Here is a 27,429-nt window from a genome sequence, read left to right as displayed (position 1 = left end):
TGAGGAAGGAGAATAGCGTGAACCCGGGAGGCGGAGCTTGCAGTGAGCTGAGATCGCGCCACTGCACTCCAGCCTGAGCGACAGAGCGAGACTCCGCCTCGAACAAAAAAAAAAAGTTGCACTAACTTTATGAAATTATTTGGGAAGAAGTAACTTTTTTTATATTGTTTTCCCATCCAGAATTATTCAAATCTTCTTCTAATTTTTCTATTTAACTTTTAGGGTTTTCCTTAAAGAAGTCTGTGCATTTACGTTGATTCCTGGACACTGTATTTGTGCCTGCCATTATGAGGGGTATTTTTTTTGTTTCTAGTTCAAATTACTGCTTGTTAGGAGCTGAATTGTCCCACCTCCACCCCAGATTCCTTTATGTTGAAGTCCTAACCCCCAGTATCTCAGAATGTGACTACTTGGAGGCTGGGCCATTAGAATAGTAATTAAGTTACAATGGGGTGGCTAGGGTGGGTCCTAACCCAATACGACTGATGTCCTGATAAGAAGAGGTTTGGACACAGACAGCACAGACTGAGGAATGACCTTGGTGAGGACACAGCAGGAAGAGGGGCCTCAGAAACCAACCCTGCTGACATTTTGATCTGGAACTTCCAGCCTCCAGAACTGTGAGAAAATAAGCTTCTGTTGAAGCCACCCAGCCTGAGGCATTTTGTTATGCCTCCCTAGCAAACCAATGCCCTGCTCTTAATTTTTAAAGTTTATCTTATATCCAGGGTTGCCCACTTGTTTTCTACCCAAGTTTAGGTGTGATTCAGAATCACTGATTTCCTCCTAGGGAGCTCCCTCTTGGTACCCATGTTCCCAGAAAGCTGGTAAGTTCATCAGAAGACTGCCTTGGAGCAAACAAAAACAAAAACAAAAAACTCCCAGAAAAGGCCATGAATGGTCCCACCCTGCAACAGCTAGCATTCTTGTTCCCCCGGATTCAGCATATTCCCTCCCTGGCTGGAAAGTGCTGAATACACCCAGGTAGGTTTTGCCTCTATGTTGGTAGCTCCTCCCTCTTGCACAGAAACACCTTTTTAAAAGATGTGTTAATAACACATACTGAGTTACTGCCAAACCTAGAAGCTTGGGAGCTATTTTGTTTCCTCTCATAATGTGTAGATAGAATCATCCAACACTGATGACCCACAAACTTCATCACAAATACTGTAGGCCACCAAGTCGGCAGGTGCAATTACTCACTCTCCCAGAAACCTCCAGTCCTCAAAGCAGCAAGGTTTCAGGACTGTGCATAAGTTAGAAGTCTGCCAACCTAAGTGAGCATTTTTCATCATTTTCAGTCTTAAAAGCTTATTTGATATGAAAAATTAACATCTCCTTAATCTATAGTTGGTAATTTACCACCTACACTTTAATGAATGGAATAGGACTGACCGGCCATGTTTTATTTTGTATTTCTATTCCCCATCCTCCCATAAAAAATCAGCTTTAACTAGATGCAACACGAAAGCTTTCAGGAAGGCAGCTTTTCAGAGCCAGTCACTCAATACAATAAGCTTGTCTGGAAAGGCTTGCCAATGCTTCCATTTCACCCGAGGGCTGTGCAAGTGTCCCCCAAGACAGAGCCCACCCCTCCTGCTAGCAGCCATCACCTCCCACAAACCTGCAGAGAGGACCGCACCAAGACTGCAAAGCAGGCTTCCGGAAGTGGCTTAAGCTAGCTTTCACTAGCACGAACCCCTTTTTCTCTTTTGTGTTCAACTGCAATCATCTCCATAGGCTTCCTGACACCAGCAGAGGCCCATCACAGACACAAATAGCATTTTTAAAATGGCTTTATTAAACGCTACAAGTATAAAATATGACTAAGTTACAAGTCGTCAGTAAGAATTTATTACTTTTGAAAATGTTAATTAAAGAAAGGGAGACGCAAAGAAAGGGAGGCTCTTCCTGAAATCCACACAGGGGGGTGCGGCTCAGACGGGTGACAGACCCCCGCTGTTCCCAGTAGGGCAGCACCCCCAAACCCAGGGGGCCAAGGGAGGGGCTCCCAGATGAAACAGAGGCTGGTTGCTGATTTCTTGGGGGAACTTTTGTAAAAATGAAGACACTGAATCCTTGAGCTGAATCCCAAGTGCAGAGACTGTGGGGAGGTGGAGAATCCAAAATCATGCTCAGGTTTCTCCTGAAAAGTGTGTATTTTCTAAAAAATAAATATAAACTCCTGGTTTGAGAAACTCCCTCCTGATGAATGGGAGGAAAATCATGGCAAATGGAGAGCTAAGAAACCATCTTCGCATAGACTTTGCCCAAGGTGTAGAGGAAGATCTGCCGGTCAGGCAGGATGAAGACCCACACATGAGCCTGTGTCCTCCAGGTCGTCCCTTCTTCCAAAAGCACAGCAAAGCAATACAACTTGAGGACTCCCTCCAAGATTTCCTAATTTTTGATTTTACATTTAATCTCAGGAGGCTATACCATTAAGAAACATTATTAGAGTTATTGCTGGGTGCTGGGCCCCAGACGATACTAAGTGAGGCAGAAGCTTTCAATAATTCCTACAGCCCTCAGCACCAAGAAGAACTTGGAGGGAATATTGGGCTTTTTGAGAAAGTGGGAAAGAAATTAGAATTTCTCCCAATAGAAGAGGCAGATCACCTTGGCCTACTCTCTAGGACACAGGTCTTTCTTCTGTGCTACACCAACACTACAGAATACAAACTCATACATATACATTTGCTACCATAGGTTCTACAACAGCCCCATGCCCTCCAGGCAGAAGGTGGAGGCAGGTGGCCGCTGATTCTGAGAATCCCTGTGTGAACAGTGCCGTTAGCCCTGAGGGGAGCTGGCGCTTGCCCAGGCTGTGCCAACTGGGATTTCTAAGCTCCTTTTTCCCTCACCACCATGCTGAAACCTTTTTTTGCCTCACATATATCAACTATACTTAAATGGTACAGAAAGAACCAATATTTGAAAAGTTACAGTAAATCACTGAAGCAGAAAGATAAACTATACCCCAAGGATCCAAATGAGGTTTAGGGACATAAAACAATTGGCAAGAACCAAACCAAAAGTTGGCTATGCCACAGCTTTGGCAGAAACTTTCCTGGAGATGATGAGGGGTTGAGGTGAGTTGCTATGTGCTTTATTTTGGAGCCAGATAAAATATTCTGGAAATCATTTCAGAAGGTCCTATGAAACAGGCATTTAAAAAAAAAAAAAAAAGAAGAAGACACACTTTGGTATTGAAACCGAGCGCTCACTGGCAGGGGTCGCAGAGATTAAGGCTTCAGGTGAGAACGCAGTGATGGCAACATGGAGATGGCGCCATACCGGGCTTGAGGCTCTGCTCAGACGCCTCCTGCAGGCTCACACGGCTCAGGGGCCACTGGGCAGGGCAGCCTCTGAGTGCAGCAGCTTCCCTAGGGGAGGTGGACCACGTTGTACCACTGGGCAGCCTTGGTGTCTGCACCAGATCCAAGAGATACTGCTGCTCTGACACCACACAGGTCTCCACGGGCACTGCTGAGTTGACCGCAAACTCCACTCTTCCACTTCTGGTGGTGGTCAGGGCTGGGGAAGGTCCGTCATGACGCAGCCTGGCTAGCCCTTGGGATAAAGAATGCCCACTGCTCCCATCAGTCCCATGCTGGAAGACTCTAACACAACTAAGCAGAAGAGCCCTGACCTCCAGCCACATCTGCCGTCTGCCCTGACTCCTGCAGGTGCCCAGTCCGGGGAACAACCAACAGGTCACATAAGCAACAGGAACTTCCAAGAGGAAATGGATATAAAACCAAGGAAAGTGGTAGCCCCATTGTTGATAATCTAGATACAAAATAATGAAAAGCTAATACAAAACTCTTTAAACATGCAACTCTTTTTAAACAACAATCCATACTCTGAATATGTATTAGAGCAGGTTAAAGACTACACTGCTACATACCCGCAGTCTGTTCCCTGGAAATGGCGTGAGGGTGGAGGCTGGCACATGATGTGAGAGACATGGCTTCTGCCAGAGAAGCCCCGGACAGCTGCGAGCGCTGGCTGAGAACGTCGCTGGGGGCCAGTCTTTCCGGGGTCACAGCCAGCATGCTGATGTCATGGCTGATAACATCACCCTCAATCACCCATCAAAAGGAACCCATACGGTAAAAAGCGGAGGGGGGAGGGGGAATAATGGAGAAGGAGATGGAAATCACTTATATGATTTTTGTGACATGGTTGAAACACATCCTTTGAGGAGGGGGAAAGTTGGGTGGAGCTGGGAACAGAAGTTTTATTTACAAGATCTCCTGAATTATTAACAGACCTTAAAAATTCCAAATGGAAAACTTCTGTTATCAAATCACTGAAAATAGCATATATATCTGGTTCTACCAAAAAAGAAAAATATCTGGCAATACTGACCAGTTTCCAAATGATTAAGAAAAGAGTGTCAAGAAACCAGTAAAATACATAGGAAAAGGTGGCCCTTTTTATCCTCCTCCACCACACCACTTTGGAAAACATTTTAGGGTTCTTCATTGTATTTTTCTAATACATTTTACCAATTGTCCAGAAAATCAAATCCCGTCTTCAAGACGACATTACTTGAGCTGACCTGTAGAAGGGACAAAAACATGGAAGTAAGACGAGCCTCTTTTTTTCAGTTACGTATAATCTAAAAACAGCATCTCATTTAAAACGACCCAGATAAAAGAGCCTACTTCTGTCTCAGAGGTTCCCTGACCTCAATTTATCTCAGTGCTTGAAATCAGAAGACTAAATAAAGTTCAATGCAATCTATACTCTGCCAGCATCCAACACTAACCCCTCTTCAACCCCAGGCATGTCTGTGAGCAGCTTACAGACCTTACAGAGAAAAGAACAATGTCTCTGTATTTTTCTATAAATCTTTTCTGTTTCTGAATGACAGCCATGTTTAAATTTATTCATCCTAAATAAGAGAACAAATGATAAAGATATTCCTTCAAATATAAAACAAACATCACACACAAACACAACAAAAAAGAACTTGTAAAGTTGAGAAAGTAAACATAGTGTGGAAAGAATGTGAAGCTTATTTCTTTCAGATCTTGTGAAAGGTTATGAAGTGATTTTCCCAAACTCTAAGCTCAGCCTCCGGGGCTCAAGCGATCCTCTTGCCTCGGCCTCCCACGTAGCTGGGACTACAGGCATGCACCAGGCGTGCACCACAAGGCCTGGTTTAATGTCATTCTTCTTTCAGGGGAAAGGGCTTGACTGACAGGTCCCCTCTTGTGAGCATGGGCTGTCTCAAGCTGCTGCTGTTTTCATAAAACTTCTGACTGGCTTCCACTCAGCAGCCTGTTTCTGATGTCCCTTTCCTCCAGCCTAACACCGGCAGGCATTTACCTGGTGCGCCAAGGTCTTCTTGAGCAAAGAAACCTTGACTCTCCACCCTCCAAGCAGCCGGCCAGCAGAAAATGCATACATGGCGGCAAGAGCAGGCAATGGGCTAATGGGCTCGCCCTTGACACCTGTCTCAGGCCCAGTTTGGCTACATGTGAGACTGGTGCAGAGTGAGGCAAAACATGCAGAATGGAAGGGGTGCAATCCAGTTTTCCTTGTTCTGGTTTCCTTCCAGTTTCTTAAATGCAGCGGCATTTCACTGTGCTTTACTCAGAAATCTGTTCTCTCAAAGGAATTTCATGTGCTGTCTCCTACTCTCCACTGCCCACACAGAAACACGTTCCTGCTTCTCTTTAGAGTGGGGACTATCACCTATTTTATGGAAATACTTCCTTCAGAGGAAGCCCCCAGTGCCGAGTCTCAGAGAAAGAGTGCTGGTTAGGGAGGCAGGGAACTGAGCCTGTCTGTAAGGAGGAGCTGATGGGCAGGAGGATGTGAGACAGAAAACAGAACGGAGAGATGGGCAGGTACCGGAGAAGGCAGGAAACGAGAGGGCTGAAAGCACTAGCTTAAGAAGGTGCAGAAACACGAGGAGGACAGGCTAGAGCACTGATGTGGAGCCGAGGTGGGCAGAAGGTACTAGTACCGCTGGATCCTCCCTCCTCGGGAGGACAGCACGTGCAGCCATCTGCCGAGGGAGGTGTGGAAGTACTGGAAACCTGCTCTGGGGGACATTCAATGTTATCAGTGATGATCTCAACTCAACAACAAAATAACCAAAAATCTAAAAATGGGCAAGGGACCATTGGACATTTCTCCAAAGAAGATACACAGATGGCCAATAAGCACATGAAATGAGGCTCAACATCATTCACGATCATGGACAGGCAAGTCTAAACCACGGTGAGACACCACCTCATACCCCTTCGCATGGCACCAGCAAAGACACAGAAAATAACAAGTGTTGCAAGGGAGTGGAGAAACGCGAACCCACGTTGATGGGAATGTAAAATGACGCAGCTGCTGTGGCAAACAGTATGCAGGTTCTTCAAAAAAGTAGAAATAGAACCACCATGTGATCCAGCAATTCTACATCTGGGTATGCACCCAGGAGAAGGGAAAGCAGGGGCTGGAAGACTTATTTGTACATACACGTTCACAGCAGCACTATTCCTAACAGACAACAATAGCCAGAAGGTGGAAGCAACCCAAGTGTCTGTCAATGGATGAGTGGATACACAAAATGTGGTCTAACCACACGATGGAATATTAGCCTTAGAAGGCAATTCTACACTTGCTACAACATGAATGAGCCTTGAAGACGTCACACTAAGTAAAATAAGTCAGTCACAAAAGGGTAAATACTATATGGTGCTACTTATATGAGGTACCTAGAGGAGTCAAATTCACAGACACAGAAAGTGGAATGGTGGTTGCCAGGAGCTTGCAGGGAGGGATGAATGAGAAGTTAGTGTTGAACGGGTCCAGAGCTTTAGTTCTGCAGGATGAAAGGAGTTCTGGAGATGGATGGTAGTGATGGTTACACAGCATTGAGAATGTACTCAAATGCCACCAAATTTATACTGTAAAATGGTTAAAATGGTAAATGTTTGTATATTTTACCATAATAAAAACTTTTAAAATTCAGTATATGGAACCAGCCCAAATGCCCACCAATCAATGAGTGGATAAAGAAACTGTGGTATATATGTACGATGGAATACTACTCAGCCATAAAAAGGAATGAATTAATGGCATCTGCAGCGACCTGGATGGGATTGGAGACTATTATTCTAAGTGAAGTAACTCAGGAATGGAAAATCAAACATCATATGTTCTCACTCATAACTGGGAGCTAAGCTATGAGGATGCAAAGGCATAAGAATGACACAATGGACTTTGGGGACTCGGGAAAAGAGTGGGAGGTGGGTGAGAGATAAAAAACTACAAATTGGGTTCAGTGTCCACTGCTCGGGTGATGGGTGCACCAAAATCTCACAAATCACCACTAAAGAACTTATGTCACCAAATACCACCCAAAACCTATGGAAATAAAAAATTTAAAAAATAAAAATTAAAAAAAAAAAGAGTGACCCACAAGAACCAAGGAGTCTCAAGGGCCAGAGGAGGATGGGTGAGGCTACCATGGAGGCAACTGCATCCTGGGCTCACTCCTCAGCAAGGCAGCCAGGAGCCCAGCGAGGCCCACAGAGGGGCAAGACCCAGTGTGGCCTCTCAAGTGTGCCTGCCCGCTTTGCCAACAGGCAGCTCCCCTGGCCCAAATCCAGACCAGTCCTAAAGAACAGACCATTGCCTCTATGGACAGCTCCCAAAAAGAAGGCCCAACACAGCTTTGAGCTGTGACAGCCCTGGGCGCAGCGCCTTCCAGGGGCCTCTTCTGATAGCAGCCCGCACACTGGGGAAAGCGCAGTGGGCCACGGAACCCTGACTGGTAAACAAATTAGGGCACCCAGATGGACTCGCAAAACTTGTCTTGTTGCATATTTGTTGGTGGCTCAGCACCCTGAGCCTAGGCATCCTGAGGAAGAGGCAGGGGAAGGAGGAAGGAGGAGGGAGAAGAAAAAGAGCATGGGCACCTGTGGCCTGCCTGCTTTGTGGGGGACCCTCTCGGTTCCCGTGGAATAAGGCACCACCCCATCTGAGGACGCGTTGGTAAAGGCCACTCACCTGTGCAAACTTGGGTTCCGAGAACAGGGTGTCTTCCCCATCGTCCTGCCTGACATCAGGAGATGGCAGCTTCCCCTCGAGCTGGGAGCGGGCAGCCTCGTGCAGTGCACTGCTGAAGGCCTGGACAGGCTGGGGTCTCTCACGTTCGGTGCTCACGTTGGGAAGAGGACGCTGCTCCTGACGGAGGGTGCTGGGCCTTTCCACCTTGGCCTCCCTGTCCTTCGGGGCAGGTTCCTGCCGGTAGCAGGGAGGCAAGACCTTTTCCCCCTTCTCCATGGACTTGATCTGGCTAGGGGTCAGCGACTGGAACTCGGCCTCAGGCCCCTCCCCTCGGGACCGCTCAGCATTGATCTTCCAGAATGACGCTTCCTCCTCCTTCCTGGTGGGGCCCAGGGCATCCAGGCTGGAGGACCTGCTGCCTTGGGAGGACTTGAGGGCCTGGGAGCCCTGGGAAGCTTTGGACAGTGGTCTGGGCTCGCTGGCGGTGGTGCTGTTGCTCGGCTCCTGGATGGATAGGGCGGAGATACTGAACTCCATCTGACTCTAGGGTGGGACGTGAGAAAGGACAGAAAAAAGAAAGTGATCCTGAGAATCGACCGTCACAAGTGTGCCAGCTCACACACCCCTCCTCAGCATAAGGACGCACACCAGCCACACACGAGTTGTTGCCCATGTGCTGGAACTGTCTGTCCTGAGTGGTGGGTATGGTCAGGACTCCTGTCACACACCTGAAATGCATCAGAAGCTTAAATGCCAAGGCCGGGTGAGAGAGTGTGGGTGGTGGTCCCCTCCCAAATCTCATGTCGAACTGTAATCCCCAGTGCTGGAGGTGAGGCCTGGTGGGAGGTGTCTGGATCACGGGGGCGGATGTTGTCTTCATGATGGTGACTTCATGGCTTGGTGCTGTCTTCATGATAGTGAGTCCTCATGAGATCTGGTCATTTAAAAGGGTGTGGCACCTCCCCCTGACTCTCTCCCTCTTGCTCCTGCTCTGCCATGTGAGATACCTGCTCTCCTCCGCCTTCCACCATGAGCCACAGCCCCCTGAGGCCTCCCCAGAAGCCAAGCAGATGCCGATGCCACGTTTCCTGTGCAGCCCGCAGAACCGTGAGCCAATTAAACCTCCTCTCTTTATAAATTACCCAGTCTCAGGTATTTCTTTAAAACAACACAAGAACACACTGATACACTCCCTCATGCACTATGCTACATGCAGCTCAAGATATCTGAGTATTACCGATGAGTAAGGGCTCTCTGCTTGGTAAACAGGGCACCCTCCTGTCTCCTCCAGTGTGGTTTTAGCACCTTCCTGGCAGGTGACGACCCTCATTGGGAGGATAATGAGGAAAGGTGCACACTGCAACAAAAGGCCACATCGCAGCCAGGGTCAGAACCCAGCCTCAGATCACAAACACCCAGAGGGCAGGGCAGGGCCTGGCACCCATCACAGCCTATGCCCCACATCTGAGCACCCACAAAATGCTTTCCTTGATCTGGATGCTGCTAACCACAGTGATCTCTAAAAATGACACTGCTGAGCTGTTTTGACCAACAAAATCATTACATGGCAACCTAAACCTCCTCTTTGGAGTAGAATGTTGTCTTCCAAGCTCTGCAGAACAAGCAATTTGTAATCTCAATCATTTCTAAAATCAGTTCTGAAGACTTCTCTCTTCCCTCACCATTTCTACTCCCTCATATTTCCCTGCCTCTTTCTAAAATAAATTAATACGCCAGATGTGGTGGCTGACGCCTATAATCCTAGCACTTTGGGAGGCTAAGGATAGAAAATCGCTTGAGCCCAGTTTGAGACCAGCCTGGGCAACAAGTGAGACTCCTTCTCTACTAAAAATTTAAAAAAAAAAAAAAAAAGGCCAGGCATGATGACACACGCCTGTGGTCCCCAGCTACTCAATATGCTGAGGTGGGAGGATTGCTTGAGGCTGGGAGGTCAAGGCTGCAGTGAGCCACGATTGCATCACTGCATTCCAGCCTGAGCAACAGAGCAAGACCCTGTCTCAAAAAATATACTAAAAATAGGCCAGGCACGGTGGCTCACGCCTGTAATCCCAGCATTTTGGGAGGCCGAGGCGGGCGGATCATCTGAGGTCAGGAGTTTCAGAGCAGCCTGACCAACATGGAGAAACCCCCTCTCTAATAAAAATACAAAATTAGCCAGGCGTGGTGGCAGGAACCTGTAATCCCATCTACTCAGGAAGGCTGAGGCAGGAGAATCGCTTGAACCCGGGAAGTGGAGGTTGCGGTGAGCCAAGATCACGTCATTGCACTCCAGCCTGGGCAACAAGAATGAAACTCCATTTCAAAAAAAAAAGAAAAGAAAAGAAAAAAGAAAATATACATTAAAAATAAATAAATAAAAGTAATAAAACTACATGACAGAAAGTTTGGGAAACAGAAAAAAGAAAAAGAATCAGTCACAACCCTTCCCTCCTCCCATAATCACTACTGCTTTTTGTTATTTCTATGTAACCATTTTCATATATGTGTTTTATGAGGCTGTAGTTCTGTTGGGCATGTGATTTGGGGTATTGCTTTTTCACTTAATCATAAGCATCATCCATGTTGCTGTATGGTCATTATAATCATTATTTTTAATGGTTGTAAAAATATTTCAGTAGCTGTCACACCACCTACTTAACCGTTTTCTTATTAACAGACAATTTGCTATTTCTAAGCCTTGTTGTTATAATTAAGGTTGCCATAAACATCTTCATGCATACAATCTTTTCCCCATTTTGGGTTAATTTCTTTAGACAGATTTCTAGAAGTGAAATATCAAAATACAAACAATTTAAACCTTTCCTTTTTATGGTTTTGGATGCATACTATCAAATCTGCTTTCTAGCAGCTGCCCCAATTTCTAATGCCACCAGATGTACATCAGAGTAGCATTTTTAGTCACTGAGTATAATAATTTAAAACTGCCTGTGCTAACTTAAGATACACAACATGGTTCTTCATGCCTTTCATGCACAGTCTTTCACATAATCAATGGTCTGTTCAGTCCTTTAAGTTTCTGCAGACAGCAGCACTCTCCCAGGATTCTCGCCAATGGGCAGGTGCATATTTGTCAGGGCAAGGATGGAAATACTACTTTTCCCGTGTGAAGTGCAGGTCCTATACATAGAGAGCGGCACATGCTCTCTGAGTCTGAGATTTCTAAAAGTCCAGCTTCTGACGGCTAGATGTCTTCCCTCCAGCCTTGGGAGATGAGATCACGAGGCCACGAAGAATTCAAGTTTAAAACGCACGCCTAGGCTGCCCTGAAGCTCAGTGTTACAGGAAATAAAACCCATGGGCTGGACGCGGTGGCTCACGCCTGTAATCCCAGCACTTTGGAAGGCTGAAGCGGGCAGATCACGAGGTCAGAAGTTTGAGACCAGTCTGACCAACGTGGTGAAACCCCGTCTCTACTAAAAATATAAAAATCAGCCGGGCATGGTGACGCATGCCTGTAATCCCAGCCACTCAGGAGGCTGAGGCAGGAGAATCGCTTGAACTCAGGAGGCAGAGGTTGCAGTGAGCCGAGATCACGCCACTGCACTCCAGCCTGGGCAACAGAATGAGACTCTGTCTCAAAAAAAAAAAAAGAAAAAAAAGAAACAGCCATCAAAGCATTGGTTCTCTGGTTAAAGACAATGTAGATTACTCAGTGTGCCTGATGTATCAGGACTGTTGTTTCTAAATTATTATTATTTTCATTCTACAAATGAGAAAATGGAGAATCGGAGTGATGAATTAAATTGTCCTAGGGTCACTAGCCCATTAGGAGATTGTGCAGCTGGGATTTCAACCTGGATCGAGAGATTCTAAGCCTGAATCCATGGCTGGGCATCCCTGCATTGCAAAACAACAGGTGGCCACCAGGTATGACATCCATGGAAGCTGCCGGGAGCAATGGACACAGTGGGATTTCTTTATGTATGTGTGTGATCTAATCTGATTTTAAAGGACTGTTTCTGAGTGGTGCACTCTGAATACTCTGCATATTTCCAAATTCCACAACAGAATACAGAAAGACTGTGGGATAGAGATGATAGTTTCTTGAAATAGGCAAATCACTAAAAATGGCTCAGAAGTGGGGCCCAACTCAGGGGACAAAGTTGACTTTGATCTGGAAATTGTAGTGTAAGGAAGGCACTTAAAACTGAGCACTTCGTCAAACCCCAGGCTTTTTTAGGATCAGCAATTTCTACCATGGGTGTCCTTGCTAAGAAGCCTCTAGAAGGTGAGACAGAACTTCCTGTGTATGTGGAGGGCAGCAGTGGGCAGAGCCAGGGATGCTGGGGGGAAACGCCAGTCACAGTGGTTCCTGGGCTGCTTCAGGGGCGCTGCGGAAGGGAACCTGGCAGCACTTAGCTGGGTGTGACCTCCTCAAACAGAATGACAGAGGTCACTCCCAGCCCTGCTTGGGTAACAGGAGACCTGGAGACCTGGCAACAGCTCTTCAGAGGAGGGTGTCATCTGGCTAGAGAAGAGGGCTTTGCTGGCAGAAGCAGCTACCTAGTTTAGGGGGTCTGGAGGTGACTATGGGGAAGACAAGAACTTAACAAAGAAAAAAGTTCTAAGTCTTTTTCCCTATGTATGTGTATGCTGTTCATAATTTTGCAAATAACGTATAACTACAATCTCCTTTAACAAAACAGCCCTGATGATCTCATGAAGGCGGGGAGTAGAAGAAACAGATACTGCAGGCTGGGAAGGGTGTGTGGGTAGGAAGGGGATGAAGAGAGGTTGGTTAATGAGATAGAAGGAGTAAGTGTTTTCTCTAGTGTTCAACAGCAGAGCGGGGTGACTACAGTTAAGTGTGTTGTGTATTTTGCAATAGCTATAAGAGAGGATGTAAAATGTTCCCAACACATAGAAATTAAAAATACTCGAAGTGATGGACATCCCAAATACCCTAACTCGAACATACAGTCTCTGATTTCACAAAATATCACATGTCCCCTATCAATATTTCAAAATATTGTATATCGAAAAAAAAACCTGCCCTCGTCCATCACCCTGCTGGGTGCTAGGCCTCTTCCCCACTGCTTTCCCCAAAGGAAAAGGGTTTGTCATCTAGAATTTCTAAACACAAACCTTTTGGGGTAGGGGAAGAATCTTTTTTCCTGTCTAGATCTGACTCTGCTCAGCTCTAAAAACTCCAGGAACTATAATAAAAACAGACTCTAGCAGGGCCAGGTGGGGGCACAGGGGAGATCAAGCCCATCTCTCAGGAACTGCAGCCCATCCTGCCCAGGGACCTCATTCTACCCGGGGGGACCCGTACTGGTATCTGTGCACACAGCACCAGGACAGAGCGAAAAGTGGCTCCAAGCTCATTTTCAAAGACACACCGACATGCAGACCATAGGAAGGCAGAGCCCCTTTTGCCATTTCAAAGTAAGTTTTACTGCTTTTTGCTTCGGTGACTCCACACTGTTGGCCACTCCCCATCTCTTCCAGTCCAGGGCACAGCCTAGACTTTCCTAGAACAAAAGTCCATTTTCTACAGGTGTGGAAAAAGAGCTGGGCTCTTGAGAAAGGAGGTCATGCCAGCCCTCTCCCACGGCACTGAGCAACAGGGAGCCAGGGCTGGCGGGAGGATGAGGCTCATGAAGGGGAGGAACCCATGGGCCATGGGATGCCAACTCATGGGCGCTGGCCACAGACAGAAAGCCGGGGTTTGGGGATGCAACTTAGTGGTCTTCTATAGTCTTTGAGACAGGGGAGATAGGAGAGTCCACAAGGAAGCCATCCCTCCTGACGGCAACACTGACAGCCTAGCCTCAATGTCCCAAGTGCCCACGGAGGCTCTGCTGGGAGGACTCCCTCCAGCCAGGCCAGGGCTGGGCGTCAGTCACCCCATGCAGGGAACTGGGTCTCAGTTGGCCACGTCTGTTCTAAAAACAGAAGGACCACAACTGAGCCCAGTGTCTATTTTTAACGTCCCACTCACTGAAGAGGAATGTGTAATATTTCAGTAAAAGACGAGTGCAGGCTGCCAAAACTAACTGTTTGGCTTGGCAGCCTCGGACAGATCTAAATTGTTGAGACAAAGGCTACAGAAGCCTTGTCAGAAAAGATCATCATTTACTGGAGCAAATCCTAATACATTCACCAACCACTTAACATCTATTCTTCCCACCTCCCCTCCAAAGAGGGAAGAGGAGGAAGATGAGCAGGAGGATACTAAAAACCTTTAGAATCACAAATTTAGTAGAAGTGGCAGCTGACAGGGACAGACCCAGGGGCCCAAAGAGACGGGGTGTGAACGTAAGCAAACAAACATCCACCCCGTCAGCCTCTAAGGCAAAAAACACCAGCCAGGGAGAACTCAGCTGAGGCCCAACAGGAAATGGGTGCAGAGGTGCACCAGTCCCCAGGGTTGTCAAGGTTAAGGGACAAATAATTGTGTCTGCCATTCTGGGCTCATCATCTCACAGGGACAAAGATGCACCAACAAGGAATTCATCAGCACGATCCCCATTTTTCCTCTATCACAGTGCTTCCTAACGGTAACAGGGAAGAGGGTAACTCTGGAAGCTGCATAGGGGTTAAGAGCCCAGCACTGGGCTTAGGACTGCCTGGTTCACATCTTCACTTTATGCCACAGTTTCCTCATCTGTAAGGTGGGTTGCTGTGAGGATTACACTCTGCAATGCAGGGAGGGTGCTCAGCACAGACCCGGCACGTGGTGAGATTCCTGATTGGGACAACTGTAAAAAGAGGATTTGTGCTGAGTCTGGAGGGCAAGTGGGGCCTTCTCAGGTGGATAGGGGTCAGGGGACGGAGCAAAACACTGAGGTCCAAGAGAACATGGTCCCTGAGGTGGGTGAGAACAGAGCCTGTGGGATGGCAGTGCAGGGCTGAGGGCAGGGCTGAGCAAGTGACGCATCGTCCCACACACATGGAGAGTAGGGAAAGGCCGAGAGCAGGGGCACACAGGGGTCTGCTGTTGTCTCAGGAAGGGGTGAGGCACAGCCCAGAGGAAGGGCAGGAGGGAGGGAGGGGACTGCTGGGCAGAGATGGGGGTCTCGGTGAGAAGCACAGAGACTAAGTTGCGGGTGGGTGGATGCAGCCCCATGGTGTCCTGCCTCTCAGAAGCCCCGTGACTGGTAGTGAGGAGGAACCATTGAGCAGAGCCAACGAATCCTCTATGTCCAGGAACATCCTGCTGGAACAGCCCTTCTGTCCCACCATGGGCAGCAAAGCCCCGAAAGTCACAGATAGACCTGAGCTCCAACTGCTCTCCACCCACTCGACCTGCCAGGCACCTGACCCCCTGCATTCCGGTGTCCTGACCCACAGCGTGAACAGGGACACCAGCCTCCCAAGGGTGAAAGAATTCAGAGTGCACACACATCCCTATCATGGGCACAGCACAGGGGAAGGGCCTGTGCTCATAAATGCTTATGTATCTTCCCAAGGAGGCATCTGGAAGGCTTTCCTACTCTGGGAATGATCTATATTAGCCCTCCAAGATCTTTTGATACCCATGAAATCAAGGAACCGATCCCCAGCCCAACCTACTTACTGCCCTAATAGGCAGCTGGACATCAGGTGAAGGAAGGGGGTAGCCGGAAAGGAGAAGCAGCCAGACAGCTTGGGGGAGGGGCAAGGCTGGGGACAGGGTCACAACGCCCAGCCAACCAAGAGCCCAGCCAACCAAGGCTGGGGATGGGGTCCCAAGAGCCCAGCCAACTTTGAAGCAGGGCCTGACCTGCCCCAAAGGCATTTTCTCCTCTGAATTCTCCAGCCCAGACCGCCTGGGGAATGTAAAGAATCCTCTCTCCACTCCCTGCCTCCTCCTGTCTGGAGCCTTCTAAGTGCTGAGTTTTTTCCTCTCGAAACAGCAGTAGCATGAGACAGGAATGCAACATTAGGTCCCCACTGGCCCCCTCTCCCCCGGCACGCCTGCCAAGCTGATAGATGAGTGGAAAAGATGACAATCACAACCACCCCCACCCCTTCTGGGACCGGCAGGCCTCCCTTCTGTGATGGAAGAAGTCTAGGTAACAGAGGCACCACAGCCAGGATCAGCCTCAGAGGAGGCAACCGAGGCAGGGTGGACAGGCTGGAAAACCAGGCGGGCGCACAGCTGCTACCGTGAGGCTGCAGCGAGCTCTCCTGATCAAAGCTGTGTTGCATGGGGGCAGCGACCACAGGTCCCAAGCACAACCGCAGCTCATTCTGTGGAGGTGGAATGGTCATGGGCTGGCCAAGAGAAATGAACCCATACAGAGGTGCAGCAGTTGGGTGAGAAACCAAAAATTCCTGCGATTCTTAACTCTGCCCATGGCCGTGACCTTGGGTCAGGCTTACCCTTGTGTAGGTAGATTCGTCAGGGGATGGAGAAGTCAGAGCTGGGCACTCTGCTGGCATCCACTAAATGTCTGTTGAACTGAATAGCCGAAGAAGGGCATGAGGTTACATCTACCCAACATGTGTACAAATTTGGGTTAAACGTATGGAGAAAATGACTGGAGTGACTCGGTGGCTATAGCTTTTGTGCTGAGTGAGATTTGCCACCAAACACAGCTGTCCACTCACTGAGCTGTTGTTCGAGCACAGAAGTGGCATATGCTCAACTCTGGGCCTGCAGCATAATGTCTGACATAAACGGGGTATACAATAAATGTCTACTGGAAAAAAAAATCAATGAATGATTTCAGAGACAGAAAATAGATGGTGGCTGCCGCGGGCTAGTGAGAGTGGGGGGCAGTCATTCTTTAATGGGAACAGAGTTTCAGTCTTGCAAGATGAGTTCTGGAGGTGTGGATTAGCTTGACTTAATCATTCCGCAATGTACACACGTATCAAAACATCTTGTTATACATCATAAATATACACAATTTTTCATTTGTCAATTAAAAAGTAATAATTTTTAAAAGGAGTTCTCGAGATGGATGATGGTGATGTTTGCACAAAAATGTGAATGTACTGAATGCCACCAGACTATACACATAAACATGATTAAAATGGAAAATTTTATGTTGTGTGTATTTTGCCACAATTAAAAATAAAACTTAAAAAAAATCAATGAGTGATTAATTAAAAATGGAAAGAAATGGCCAAGGTTAACCAAGGAATGAATGACATCATACAATCTTAGATTTAAAATGGGTGCAAACTCTCTGCAGCTCTTCTATCAAGAGGTGCAATCTCTTTCCTCACACATTGAATCTGGCCCAGCTTGTGCCTTGATTTGACCAGCAGAACAGAGCAGAAGTGATACTATGCAATTGCCCAGCCTAAGCTTCAAAAGAGTCCTCGTAGGCTTCCATTCCTGCACACGGATCTCTCCACCTCTGTGTGAAGAAGTCCAGGCTGGCTTGCTGGAGACATGTGGCCCAGCTAACAGCCAGCACCAACCAGACACGTGAGCAAGGTTCTCAGAGCACCCGGCTCCCATCAGGCGATCAGATGACACATAAGTGATCCCAGGCAAGGCCAACGGAAGAACAGTCCAGCTGAGCCCTGCTCCGATCATTGACCCACACAATCATGAGCACATAAAATGCTGCTTCAAGCCATTAAGTTTGTTATGCATCTATAGAGAACTGATAGAGTGAGGAAGGCATCAGTTGAGAGGTAACAAGAAATGGGGTCCAAGTCTCCCTCCAGTCCTGCAATTGGAGATTAGGGGGTCCTACCTTCACTAAAGCCACCTCCTGTTTGTGGCTCTCCAATGAAGATCTTATAAGCCTTTAAGTCCTAAGAAGAGTTTGGCAAATCTCTTCAAGCAGGATGGCAGGGCACTCCAGGGTTAAGACAAAGGAGGAATGAGTGATGGGCTTTTTAAAACTCGGCACTGCCTAGAGAAGAAGGAGGAAGGGACAGCTCCCTTGCTCTCTGAGATACCCTCTATTTTGCCCCTAGACGTTTCTAATAGTAAACTATAGTAAGTCTGACCTCAAGAGATCAAACAGGAAGGTGAGGACACAGAGTGAGCCCAACAGTTTGTGAAACAAACTGGAACTCTAATCTAACAGGAATATGAAATGAAACTGCCAACTCTGAGCTATGAAGACTACACTTTACTAAAAGGATGCAATTTCTGATGGGTGACACATATTAACCAGATTTTAGCAAGCTTCCTCAATTTACACTGGTTCCTAAGTGACCAGATATGCTGGCATCTGTGGACAATGAGCCTCTCAGCACAAGTGTGATTCAAGTGGACTGTACTTGCTCTCTTTTTTCTCGAGATCTTCGCCAGGCACCTGTTTCCCACTCTGGCCCCAGCAGCTGTGCTTGTATCAGTGGCCACTCCAGGAGCTGCACCACCTTGTCCCAGAATGTCATTTATGCCAAGTTAATAAAAGATGAAATGTCCTGTCCCACAAATAGCTGATTCAGGAACATTTAACAAGGTAAATTCTTAAGAGAACAGATGTTCTCGTGGGGAACATGATGAGCTTAGGTCTTAGGACACTTTAACTATTTTTTACTTTCCTTTGCCTTTATCACTATGATATCTTCAAATATAGACCCAGTCCAGGAAAATCTGCACTGCTTTCTGGGTCACCATACCCAAGGCTGCTCATTTCCAACACACAGAGAATCTATCTGGCTATTACCACTAGATATCATCTATAGGATTAGTACTTCTCACAATTACCCATTTTGGGAGCCCACAGAAGAGGAATATTGAGGGCCCTGGCTAAGAATCAATGTAATGATGCACTTTTTACCCACTTATGACTTCCTTTGCAATGTCAGTAGACACAGGATCCAGTGTTGGATTTAGAAGCTATTCCAATTGCAGGCGGCTCCTTAACATCTTGTGCTCTCTCCCAAGACAGTGCTGGTCACCCCTGCAACCCGTACCCGATCCCTAGGGAGACTACATTAATGCCATGCCTTCCCCAAAACCACCTCTTAACTCTAACACTCATCTCAATTGTCCCACGCTCCCACGCCCTGAGGCCAGCTTGCTTCACCCAGGGCAATCGGCAATAGCTTACTAAATACTGTCTGTGTGCCAAGAACAGTGTCAGCTGTCCTTGTGTCCATCTGAACCCTTGGGCAATATTTCATTTTAAGACACAGTCGCCAACATGAGGGCCTCTCAGGGTCCTTCATGGACCACTCTGGCCCACCTTCCTCATAGGCCTCCTGCTGGGATGAGGGCTCTGATCAGCAATGATGTGGACAAGTGAAAAACCAAAAAACAAGTGCCTTGAGGTATCAGTATTTAAAAACCCTGATCTGCCCAGCAGTCCGAGCCCTATTCCAGGCTCACCGCCATCTCTGTCTGTAACACACTCTCATGACGTAAAGAACCCTCCAACACACATCACCAAATGTTCCAGAATTCAGAAAATCTTGATCTTTTATTTCTGTCCCTTGGGTTAAAGACATCTGTCTTTTAGTCATTTTGCTTATGAATGTACTTCTACTGGGGCAACTTAGGAGATGGGGAAAATGAATTAAAATCAGTGAAGCTTGATGCTCTTAAGCAACTCTGGTGATGATGATAATGATGAAGAAGAAGAATGACTGGGAGACAGAATTAGTGATCCACGTTGGGATGAATTAGCTAAATGGATGTCTATGTCTATCAATCAGCTCGTCACCTCCCATTTGCTCAAAGCTTTGTCTTACGGGGCATCTCCCATCAAGGTGCTAAGTGCTGGGAACCAGAGGTATGAGCAGAGACAGGGCCCCCAAGAGGGCTGGCCCCCTTAACCAAGCTGGCCGGGAGTCCTACACAATGGGCGTCATGGGGCGTCATTGGACCCTGGCAGAAAGCACTACTACTTTGAACTCACTATCACCAAACCACACACAATAGTTTCCTAATTCCTCACCATGCTCCTCCCATCCCCTCCTTTTCTACCAACAATGGACACATCCCCTGCAGCCTGGCAGTCAGGGGGCTGTCTTCTGAGTCCATCAAATGCTGAAAGAAAAATATACAACTACTCAGTTCTTTTTAAAAGAACAAATAGATCTAAATTTAATCCAACTTACCCTTGTTTCCCAGGAGAAAGGGGCAGAGTGCTCATCTTGCCAAGTTAGATCCTGAAATAAAAAATCGAGAATAAGTCTGAAATTCAAACCCAGACATACCCCATGCAAATATCCACCCAGGACCGTGGGGGAACCAAAACTTAGGAATAATCCCAACTCCTGGCTCTAAACAAGCCTGATGCTTTGACACTCTCAATAAAATGCGCTGACCGTCTTGATCAGATTGCTCCCTCATCTTTCCTGCTGAGGCTGCCAGACACTCCCCTCCCCAGCCAAACAGACAACAGGGAATGCCGGTGAGGCCCCCCAGTGGACTCAGACAGATGAGATGAGTAGGAGTGGATTAGGGCTTGATGGTCTCAGCAGAATCAGGCACAGACTCAGCCCTGAACAATGATCAGCTGTGTGGCCGTGGGAAGATGACTTAGCCTTTTTGAGCCTCAGTTTTCTCATTTGTAAAAGCAAAATGATACTTCCCTTGCAGGGCTGTTGTAAGGATTAAATGAGGTAATCTGGGAAAAGAATGCCAAGCCATAATCTGCCAGTCAATGCCAATACAGGAGCTCCCCTCCTCCCCAACAGGCCTACCAGAGAGCTCGAGGGCATGGATCAGCAGAATCAATGAAGAAAAACGCCAATGTAATCCATGTGACTAATTATAACAAGAACTCTGAAATCACTCCCCACCCCCACCAAACAGAACAGGACAGAAAGAGCCCTATAGAACAATCACTACGAATTTGACCTTGGATCCAGTATGTTTTGCTCACTGGCCTGCACAAATGACTTGGGGAAGCCACCTTTCCTTATATCCCACCCTCTACCCGCAGTTATTCCTGTGCTAGCAAATGTCTCATCTGTGTCCAGCTTCGATTGGGTAACTTTTGTTTGTTGGTTGGTTTGTTTTAAGAGATGGGGTCCCAGTATGTTGGCCAGGCTGGACGCAAACTCCTGGGCTCAAGGGATGCTCCTGCCTTGGGTGTCCAGAGCAGCTGGGACTACAGGTGTGCACCATGTCTGACTGCTTCTACTGGGAGCATATTTTCAGAATGAAAAATCAGGACACATTGGGTGATACAGGCTAAAATGGGATAAAATATTTTAAACGGAGATCATATCCATATCTCCCCAAAACTCCAGGTGATTTATGTCCTTCCGTAAGTATCCCTGGATAACTGTCTTCTTCCCATCCATAGGTACACCGACTCTGCGCCCCTAAGTCAAGGGTCTGGCTTCCCTCTCCTCTACAGGGCAAACCAGTTCTGCCCACAGACCCTCTTCTTTCAGCTTTTGACAGAGCCTCCGCCACCCCAGCTTAGCCTCAGACACTGGGGGCAAATGCCAGGGCCCACGCAGGGGGAGTGCCTCATCAACACATAAGTGTACACATTCAGCCTTCCAGACCCCGAGTGTGCGTTCTCTGTGCAGACGCCTCCTAACATGAACGGCCAGTGGGAGGTCAGTCTTTGAACTCGAATAACGAAGGCATGCCAGGGTCTGGGCAGCTGAAGGCCTATTCCCAAGAAGCGGGGACAGGGAAGAAAGTGTGTGATGACTCCCCAGCACAGCCCAAGCACGGCCAACCCTAGATGACAGGGGCAACAGAGCAGGGCCTTTGTCCGCTTCTCTATCCCAAGTGCCCGGAAGACTCAGCGACTGCCCGTAGCGGACGCTCACTCACTCTTTGAGAATATGTGAATAAACAAACTCTGCACAAGCCCGGATCCTTTCACAGGTTGATTTTCCCCCACAATCACCCGCTCCCAACACTCACACTCCCCCAAGACTTCCCAATGTGGGGGCACAGGCTCTTCACAGCTCTTGGCCCCAGGAGGAAGAGCCGGCCATCAACAGGGTAGAGATCTGGTTCTGTGTCCTGATGGCTGTGCTGTGTGCCTTGGCTCTGTGCAGTAGAGGCTGGTACATTTGTGGCACAAATACTTCACATATGCTGGGGATAAAGAGCAAGGAAAACCCAGAGAGGAGACTGTCAAAAGGCCAGAATCCAGGTCTTTATTTTCCCGGGAGAGCATATAAAAGGACTAAATATATTTATATCAGGAAAAAAACACCACTAACAAAGATACTAGGTATAAATATTAAGAATTACAAAAGTGACGGAAAAGCCCTACAAACTGGGTTAAGCTGCATTAAAGTGTATCAAACAGTCAGTTCTGAGAACCACATAGTGTGTGCAGCTAATGACCATGTGCGCAGTAAGATGACCCCCATCCTCAGAGTGTTACAGTCACTGTCCTGTAATGGTATTTGCTTATGATCCTGACTTCTGAACTGATTGGTATGCAGTGCCTCATGGCTGTCAAGCAAAACCTTTAAAAATGAGAGGAACCATTGCCTTTTTGTTTGGAATTTCAGTTAAACTCAAGTCACTTCCCAATGCACAAGCTTCATTCCTCCAAAAATGGAAATGGATGCCTGGAGGAATGTGAGTTACCAAGGCTTTGTGATTAGATGTCTCCTAGCAGAGGCAGAGGGCCAGCCTTCAGCTCTAGGGGGCTCCTTGTCCACGTCTCTGTGTGCATGCTAGGGGTACAGTTGAGCTAAATAACCAAAGTCCCTAAAATCCTCAGAACCCTCTGAGTTCCGTTTAGAAGCAATCAAACCAAGAAGGGCTTTGTTTTCACATGGGAAAAATAAAAGAGGCCGATGGAATGTAAGTATCATTTATTCTAGTTAATCATTCATTAACTCTTCGTGAATAAATGATCTCTGCACAAGCCTGGATATTTTCACAGGTTGATTTTCCTCCCCAGCCTCCACACCCCACACTCACACACCCCCTAAGGCTTCACCGGCTCTTCACAGCTCTTAGTTCCAGGAGGAAGAGCCGGCCATCCACAGGGTAGAGTAGAGATCCAGCTTTGGATCTTTGGAAAAAGGTAAATGGAAATCAACTGGCAAAGGTGCTCCTTCCATCCAGAATCAGACAGGCCGCTGGCCACCCAAATGGAAAGAGGAAGTGCATGAACACCTGCGGGGCAGGCAGAGGGCTGGACCACTGACTGGCCAGGGTGGGGCATGATGGAGCTGGACTCCCCTGTTACTCGATATGATTCTAAATATTAATTATATACCTTAAGTCCCTTTGAAATCTGCAAAGATTAAAATAATAAGGCTTTTGGCTTTGGAAGGTGGCTCAGTACAACACTCTGAGGAACGAAGACTTAGCCCAGAGCTTGGGGACAGTCAACTCTCCAGTGACTGCAACCCATATTAGCTGAAATTCCAAGGGGGTCGCAGGAGGAGAAAGGGTCACACTGTGATTTCTCCCCTACTTAGTGTCGAGTCAATAGTCTTTTGTTTGCTCCAGCAAGAAATGAAGTCAAGGGGCAGATTCCTTGGGTTTCTGTAATTCTGAGCTCATAAAAAACAATAAAGTGCTTAACAAAAATAAACATGCCAAACAAAAATGTGATGGAAGCTCTGATGTCAGCCGTGGACTGCACGCTCTAGCCACAAAAAAGCACTGGCGGCAAGAACAGGCTCCCTGGGCTGTTGGATGCAAATGGAATCAGAATTGCAAAGTGGTGGCACCCACTCACACGCATACAATGCTGTCCTTTCTTCTACTCCCATGGTGACCAGCCTGCAACCAAAATGAGGCCAGGCACATGCTTTTGGACCAATCACATATGCTTTTTCTAGGACTGCTTGGAAGGCTTTCCCACCCCCCTCTCTGGCGCCTAGGATCTGAAATCATCTAAGTGCCAAAACACATCTGCTACTTAGGCCACACGACAAGAGAGTGGGCTACATTGTTGGCCAGGACTTATCCTCAGAGTCAAATTCCGTAAGAGGCATCCATACCAAATGGGCAGCACTGAATCTCTCCAGAAACAATGACTTCTTTGGAGTGCAGGACAGAAAGATGCCCCAGGTCACCAAATCCCAGAGCAGAAAGCCAAAAAGCAGGGGGGAAGCTATAGAAAGCCACCAGAAACACAGAGCACTTGGCAATTATCAGAGGCCAGCGCTACATGTAAGAGGCTCTGCCAGTCCCCACGCAGCTCCAAGGACTCCGGGATAAACACACACACAAACAATCTTTTTCCCTAACATCCCAGAGACCTTGAGTATTTGCTCTTCTCTGGGAAATGTTCATTCAATTCAGTGTGTACCTCCTAAATCCTAAATGAAACAGAATTAAAAATAATAACATATATTTTTTGCCCATAGTGCTGGAATACATGTTTGCATCATATCGCCAGCGTTTACTTCTTTACTTGTTGATAAAAAAATGGATACTGGAGGGCTTAAGAACTCTGTGGTTCCTAGACACTTTTATTTTTGGAGGCTGCAAGGCTGCAACCAGAGGTGTGTTGGAGCAGGCCTGCACCAACTAACGAGAGCTGATTGTAAAATTTTGAGGAATTTCTTGAACCTGTTGTTAAATATCTTGTTTAACTGCTGTGATTAAAAAGGTGAATTATATAAACTTGCAATTAAATCCATTGTATTAAAAATAAAGGTAATATACTTCACACCCACAAGGATGGCTACTATCAAAAAGCAGATACTGGCAACTATTGGTAGGATGTGGAGGCACTGGAACCCTTGTGCACTCTTGGTGGGAATGTAAATGATGCAGCCATTATATAAAATGGTTCGGCAGTTCCTCAAAAAATTACACATACAATTACCATTTGTTCTAGCAATTTCATTCCTAGGTATACACCCGAAAGAACTGGAAGCAGGGGCTCAGAGATCCTTATACCCCAATGTTTATAGCTGTGCCATTCACAATAGCCAAAAGATGAAAGCAACCAGGTATCCACTAACAGATGAATGCATAAACAAAATGTGGTCTATCCATCCAATGGAATATTATTCAGTCTTAAAAAGGAAGGAAATTCTGATACATGCTTCAACATGGATGAACCTTGAAGACATTATGCTTAGTGAACTAAGCCAGACACAAGGATAAAAATCATGTGATTCCACTTATATAAGGTACCTAGAGTAGGCAAAATCATAGAGACAGAAAGTAGAATAGAGGTTATCAGAGACTGAGGCCAGGAAATGGGGAGTTATTGTTTAATATATACAGAGTTTCATTGTTTAAAGGATATAGTTTCATTTTAAATAATACACGAGTTCTGGAAATGGATGGTGGTGATGATTGCGCAACATTGCGACTGTACTAAATGCCTCGGACTATACACAGAAAAGTGGTTAAAACGGTAAATTTTATGTTGTATGTATTTTACCACAATAAAAAGTCATGGAAAGACATGGAGGAACCTCAAATGAATATTATTAAGTGGAAGAAGCCAATCTAAAAAGGCTACATATTGTATGATTCCAGCTATATGATATTCTGGAAAAGGCAAAACTACAGAGACAGTAAAAAGATCAGTGGCTGCCAGAGCCTGGGGGGCGGGAGGCATGAGCAGGTGGCACACAGAGGATTTCTGTTAAGGCAATGGATCCCCTCTGTATGATACCATCATGGCGTATACCTCCAAGAGCGACCCCTAGTGTAAACCAGAGACTTCGGTTGACAATGATAAAAACAATGCAGGTTCACTGATTGTAATCAGTGCACCACTCTGGTTTAGGATGTTGGTGGTGGGAAAGGCTGTGTGCATATGCACGTCTGTGTGTACATTTTGGGAAAGGTCTGTGTGGGAACTCTCTGTACTTTCCGCTCAATTTTGCTGGAACCTAAAACTACTGTAAAAACTGAATTTTTTTAAAGTGTGCCCCCCCCAAAAAAGTAATAAACACTAGAAACTCATCATTTCAATACAGTTACTATTATCCATGGTCTTAAGGTTGTTTGCATCCATTGTATGTGTAAGGTGGAAATACCACATAGCGCGGTGCCCAGATATGCATCCCGTGAGTCACGCCGACAGCGTGCAACGGGCCATGGTGGAGTATCTGGTCATGGCAACCGGCAAATGCTAGAAGTCAGGGCTAGTTCGCCTCACTCCCCCAGAGCCGGCTCCAGCATACCACAGGCTACAACCATAACAAACATCCTGATATTCATTACATTCTGCAAGTGTTTCTGGTGTGTGGATGGATAGCGCCTGCAGAGGGAGCTGTCCAGCATGGGGGCTCCCTTAGGGCCTCCACAAGCTGTTCCAGGAAAAACAGCTAGGCGGGGAGTGAGGGGCTTTCTGGGGTGATTCTAAAACAGCATCAGGATCTTGGAACACGGCAACACGCGTATTGATGCCAGAAATGGTCATCGTCTTCCTGAAGTCCATAAATAAGGAGAGTTTCTGGTTGACACCTGTGGCATCTTGGCTTGAAGGTAAGAAATGTAAACTGAGAAATTCTATAAGCTAGAGAAATAAGGCTTAGAGAGCAGAGCATGTGAGCAGGACAGAAAGTCCCATAGGTTGCAGAGTGTGTCACCCTGTAGTGATGCCAGGTGGCCTGGCCATCTTGGTTCATCCAGGGTGGAACACGTTGTTCCTGGTGAGCTGTGTCGTGCCCATCACTCCCTCAGAGATGCCAGAGCCTGTCCTGTGGATCAACTGTAAGGTTTAATTACCGAGTGACAACACTGGTTGTTGTCACTGATAATGACAGCACCCTGGACATGTTGACCAACTGAGGGCCTCCCAACCACAGCTCCATGCACAACTGTGCTTCTGCTATAGTTATTTCTATATTTATTTCTCCACAAATAAATATATTACAGGAGTGAGGTAATCACACTCCTTGGCATTTACCCAGATGAACTGAAGACTTAGGTCCACACAAAAAACCTACACACAGATGTTTTACTCATAATTGCCAAAACTTAGAAGCAACCAAGATGTGTTTCAGTTATTGGATAAGTAAACTGTGATACATCCAGACAATGGAACATTATTTAGCAAGAAAAAGAAATGAGCTACCAAGCCATACAAAGACATGGAAGTACCTTAAATGAGTATCACTAAGTGAAAGAAGCCAATCTCAAAAGGCTGCATACTGTATGAATCCAACCATATTACATTCTGGAAAAGGCAAAACCATGGAGACAGTTAAAATATCGTTGGTTGCCAGGGGTTGGGGGGATGGAAGGATAAGTAAGTGGAACACAGAGAATTTTTAGGGCAGTGAAACTCCTCTGTGTGATATTATAGTGGTGGGTACATGTCATTATTCATTTGTCAAGATCCATACAGTGGACAACCCAAGAGTGAACCCTAAACTATGGACTTTGGGTGGTAACGACGTGTCCATGTACGTTCATCAGCTGTCACAAATGCACCACTGTAGCGTGGATGCTGACAGTAGGGGAGCCAGAGAGGCAATGAGAACTTTGTACTTTCTGCTCAATTTTGCTGTGAATCTAAAACTGCTCTAAAAAATTAAGTCTATTCAAAACGAGGAGAGTAAGGAAGAATGATTAAAATATGTTCTTTTTTTTACCAACTGCTTATTTTTAGCAAGCAT

The 27,429-nt window shown here is 46.8% G+C and overlaps 1 protein-coding gene across 3 annotated transcripts in view; it reads right to left on the bottom strand.

Moving 5' to 3' along the window:
- Nucleotides 1-1,778: 1,778 nt before the first annotated feature.
- C1H1orf198 (chromosome 1 C1orf198 homolog) overlaps nt 1,779-27,429 on the bottom strand; it is a 31,138-nt gene continuing 5,487 nt past the window's right edge. For 2 of the 3 annotated variants that reach the window (XM_003824468.5, XM_057300384.2), the window contains exons 2-4: nt 20,011-20,061; nt 8,026-8,568; nt 1,779-4,567 (exon numbers count right to left, since the gene is read on the bottom strand). In XM_003824468.5, the coding sequence (XP_003824516.4) occupies nt 4,511-4,567; nt 8,026-8,568; nt 20,011-20,061 (651 nt within the window). In that variant the 3' untranslated portion in view covers nt 1,779-4,510. Of the gene's footprint in view, nt 4,568-8,025; nt 8,569-20,010; nt 20,062-21,784; nt 21,807-27,429 lie in introns of those variants that run through there. The other variant, XM_063596625.1, reaches the window with a different exon arrangement.

Source organism: Pan paniscus, chromosome 1 (assembly GCF_029289425.2).
Source record: "Pan paniscus chromosome 1, NHGRI_mPanPan1-v2.0_pri, whole genome shotgun sequence".
Taxonomy (NCBI): Eukaryota; Metazoa; Chordata; class Mammalia; order Primates; family Hominidae; genus Pan; species Pan paniscus.
Note: the sequence above shows the minus strand (reverse complement) of the source record. Positions and strands in the feature narration are given on the sequence as shown.